The sequence below is a fragment of the Pygoscelis adeliae genome, unplaced genomic scaffold (genome assembly GCF_000699105.1).
Source record: "Pygoscelis adeliae isolate BGI_AS28 unplaced genomic scaffold, ASM69910v1 Scaffold154, whole genome shotgun sequence".
Lineage (NCBI taxonomy): Eukaryota > Metazoa > Chordata > Aves > Sphenisciformes > Spheniscidae > Pygoscelis > Pygoscelis adeliae.
Genome location: NW_008825113.1, coordinates 5,884,102 through 5,887,106, shown reverse-complemented (window position 1 = coordinate 5,887,106; position 3,005 = coordinate 5,884,102). Strand labels below are relative to the sequence as shown.

The 3,005-nt window shown below is 50.3% G+C and overlaps 1 protein-coding gene across 1 annotated transcript in view; it reads left to right on the top strand.

The window, feature by feature from the left end:
* Positions 1 to 984, top strand: part of LOC103920345 (cystathionine beta-synthase-like) — a 27,475-nt gene extending 26,491 nt beyond the window's left edge. The window contains exon 16 of the mRNA XM_009328048.1: positions 887 to 984. Within this exon, the coding sequence (XP_009326323.1) occupies positions 887 to 984 (98 nt within the window). The remainder of the gene's footprint in view (positions 1 to 886) is intronic.
* The last annotated feature ends 2,021 nt before the right edge of the window (positions 985 to 3,005 follow it).

Sequence of the window (3,005 nt, the reverse complement as noted above, 5' to 3'; positions counted from 1 at the left end):
ACCCCTCTGCTTGTATCTCCCTGGCCTGCTGCCCCGAAGCCCCATCAGCTCTAAAGCTGGCTTGCGAGTCCAGCCGTGTTCCCACAAAACGTTGCAAACAAAAGTCTCTCATTCAAAACTGCCTTTGATGCACATTTCCAATTCTCTCACCAAAAATAATGCTGGGCAGAATTTCCTTTCTCAGCTGTGTTGTCATAAAATAATGAAAATCTATTTTGTATCACATTTCTATATAAATTAAACGGTATCTGCAAATTAAATGGTACCCACCAAAAAATATCAGCCAGCTGTATGCAGTGCCTCTTGCTCTGGTTTTTAAATAACACCCGTTCTCTTTTCCAGAGCTCCTGTTTTAATGCTGTCACAGTTACCCTTCATTTATTACTTTCTTCCCACACCTTCGGAGCTTGCATTTTATCTCATGTTTGGACTCTGGTGGCTAGTTTTATTTTTATTTAAGAGAACATTTATCAGATAGTTAAAGCAATTGTTGCAATGCTGTTTTGTGAATGGTGATGTAGGACCTTATGAGAACAGAGCAGAAAGTGTCTCACTGCCACTCTTGAAGAGTCTCGTTAGTTTGGCCTGAAAAGTTTTGTGGTGCTAGAAATGGGACTGGAACAGAGGTTGGGTAAAAACAACTGGGAAATTAAGTTTCCCGCTCTGGTAAAGGGTGCATTATTCGCAGCTAAAACCTCCCTGACGTGCTCCCAGTAACCCGACCGAGGCTGCATCAGTCATTTCTGTTGAGGCAGAGCAGAGACAGCTGCTGTCCCCGTTCAGGTTTTCTCTTAATAAACAAATAGCAGCCTCTGCACAGCTGTGGGTTTTTTTTTTTCTTCTTTTTTTTTTTCTTCCACTAAACTGGCATTTTCTGTGCTTACAGTCAATGGAAACGGCAGTTCCTTCATGAAGCAGATGGTGTTTGGTGTGGTCACAGCGATGGACCTCCTCACCTTTGTCAGCAGAAACGACAAGAAGTAGCACAGCAGCTTGGCTGCACCCGCCTCCGCTCCTCCGGCAGGGTCCTCCGGCAGGGCCAGCTGCTCCCCCCGAGCCTGAACCACCCGGCCGAAGGTGCTTTCTGGTCTAATCCAGCTGATAGTTTCTCAAAATGACTAGGTGAAAATTGTAATGTAGTAACCATTTGTCTGCTAAATGCCACCCAGAATATCACTAAAGAGGAGATAACTAAAGAAATTGCGTTTAATAGCCATGTGTGGTTACACGGAGCTTCCCAGGGCTGGAGAGGTAACGTGGGGGGGAGGGAGGGGAAGGGTTGTTATTGCCCAGATTTTAGCAGGCGGGGGTTTATGTGTGTTTGCTGGCAGTAGCTACCTACGCACTGCTGGTATTGCAGCTGCTGCGAGTCACCCTGGTCCCACTGGGGCCGCAGCCCATCTCCGCCGCGAGGGAAGCAGGGCTGGGGGCAAGCCACATTGCGGCTGCACCCTCCTGCCCCTCTCCACCCCTCGCGGGGAGGGCTGCAGGCACCCCTGGGAGACCGTCCTTCTCACCCCCGGCTCTGTTTGGGGGACAAGGAGGCAGTGGGAGTGGCAGGGCCCCGGTGGAGCGATGAGGAGTGGGGAACGGATGGGACGCGGCAGCCGGGTACGCAAAAGGTGGGGAGCTGGGCAAGCACAGGCAGGAGGGACGGGAAGGGTCAGCCAAGGGCTGTGACAGGCAGGGGGGGGACGAGGTGCTGGGCAGGTGGGGAATGATCACTCCTCCAGCGGCAACTGGCCTTTGGAAAGCACATTCTTCACCTCTGGGGGAGCTGGTGGCACCGGGTGCCTCGCGCTCGGTCCCGCGGGAGGGGGCAGTGAACCAAACCCGTTCAAGAAGTAAAGACTCATTCTCACAATATAGTAACTGGGAGAGGGGATATGGCTGCATCCCTGGGTCCTGTAACAGCCATCTCATGAATATGCATCCTGAGAGCTCGTTATCGAGGGGTAGAGGCAAAAGAGAGGCTGGACTTAATTTTGTTGTCAGAGTATTATGTTCCAGGAACTGATAATGAAGGTCAGAAGAGCCACGTGCCATGGGTGCAAAAAACATAAACGAAAGCAAATGTGAAAGGAGGGCTGTGGGACCAAACTGAAGCGCCGTTGAAACCAGGTCTGGGGGAGTTGCTCCCAAAACACGTAAGAGCTCTGCAGTCTTTCCATATGTCTTGGGAGCTGCTCCAAGGGGACAACAACCAATTTTGATTTTGGCTAGTCCATACGTTCAATCTAATCTAGTTTGTACAAGACTTTTATTAAATTATAGAATGCTGAAGTATTTATATTTAGGAAGAGTGTCTCCACTGTCTTTTGTTTCCTGAGTGACACAATCTATATCAGATCTTCTGCGAGTTCTTGCTTGAGTAATAACCATATTTGTCCAGAAAAAGTAGAAATGGATTAGATCAACCTCCTTGTATGGTATTTATTTTAGCGACTCGGTTGCAAACTGAAGGATATTAGCCCATGCATGTATTCCAAACTCACATGAATAAGTCTTAAAACCCCCCATAACTCCATGAAGCACAGAACTTAGTCTGAACCTGGACCACTTTGAAGCCTGGGACATGCCAGACCCTTCCTGATGACCCTAATTCTAATATGTCCTCCTGTGCAGCAGGCCTGGCCGCAACAGAAGGAGGGGAGATTTGCCTCCACCCAACAGCCAGGGTCACGTCTCTCTTTGCAGGGAGCTCCCCTTCACTGGGGGCTGGGACGCTCCCCTCCAGCCCCCAGATCCTCCACCTCTTATGCGAGTACCCCAGTGGGACGGCTCTTGTCCCAAAGACTGCTCATGAGTTTTAAGGTCAGGTGTGAGACAACTCCTTGGGCTGCTCCGGAGACATGGGCACCTTCGAGGGGGTGACCTGCCCGTGCCGGGAGACTGCTTCCACCCTGCCCCAGAACAAGGCCCTCTAAGTGCACATGGAAATAAGTCCCTGCACGCTGGGCAGGTCTCTCCCAGGGGGTTAGGGAAGCTTTAAGGTGTCTGAGTGG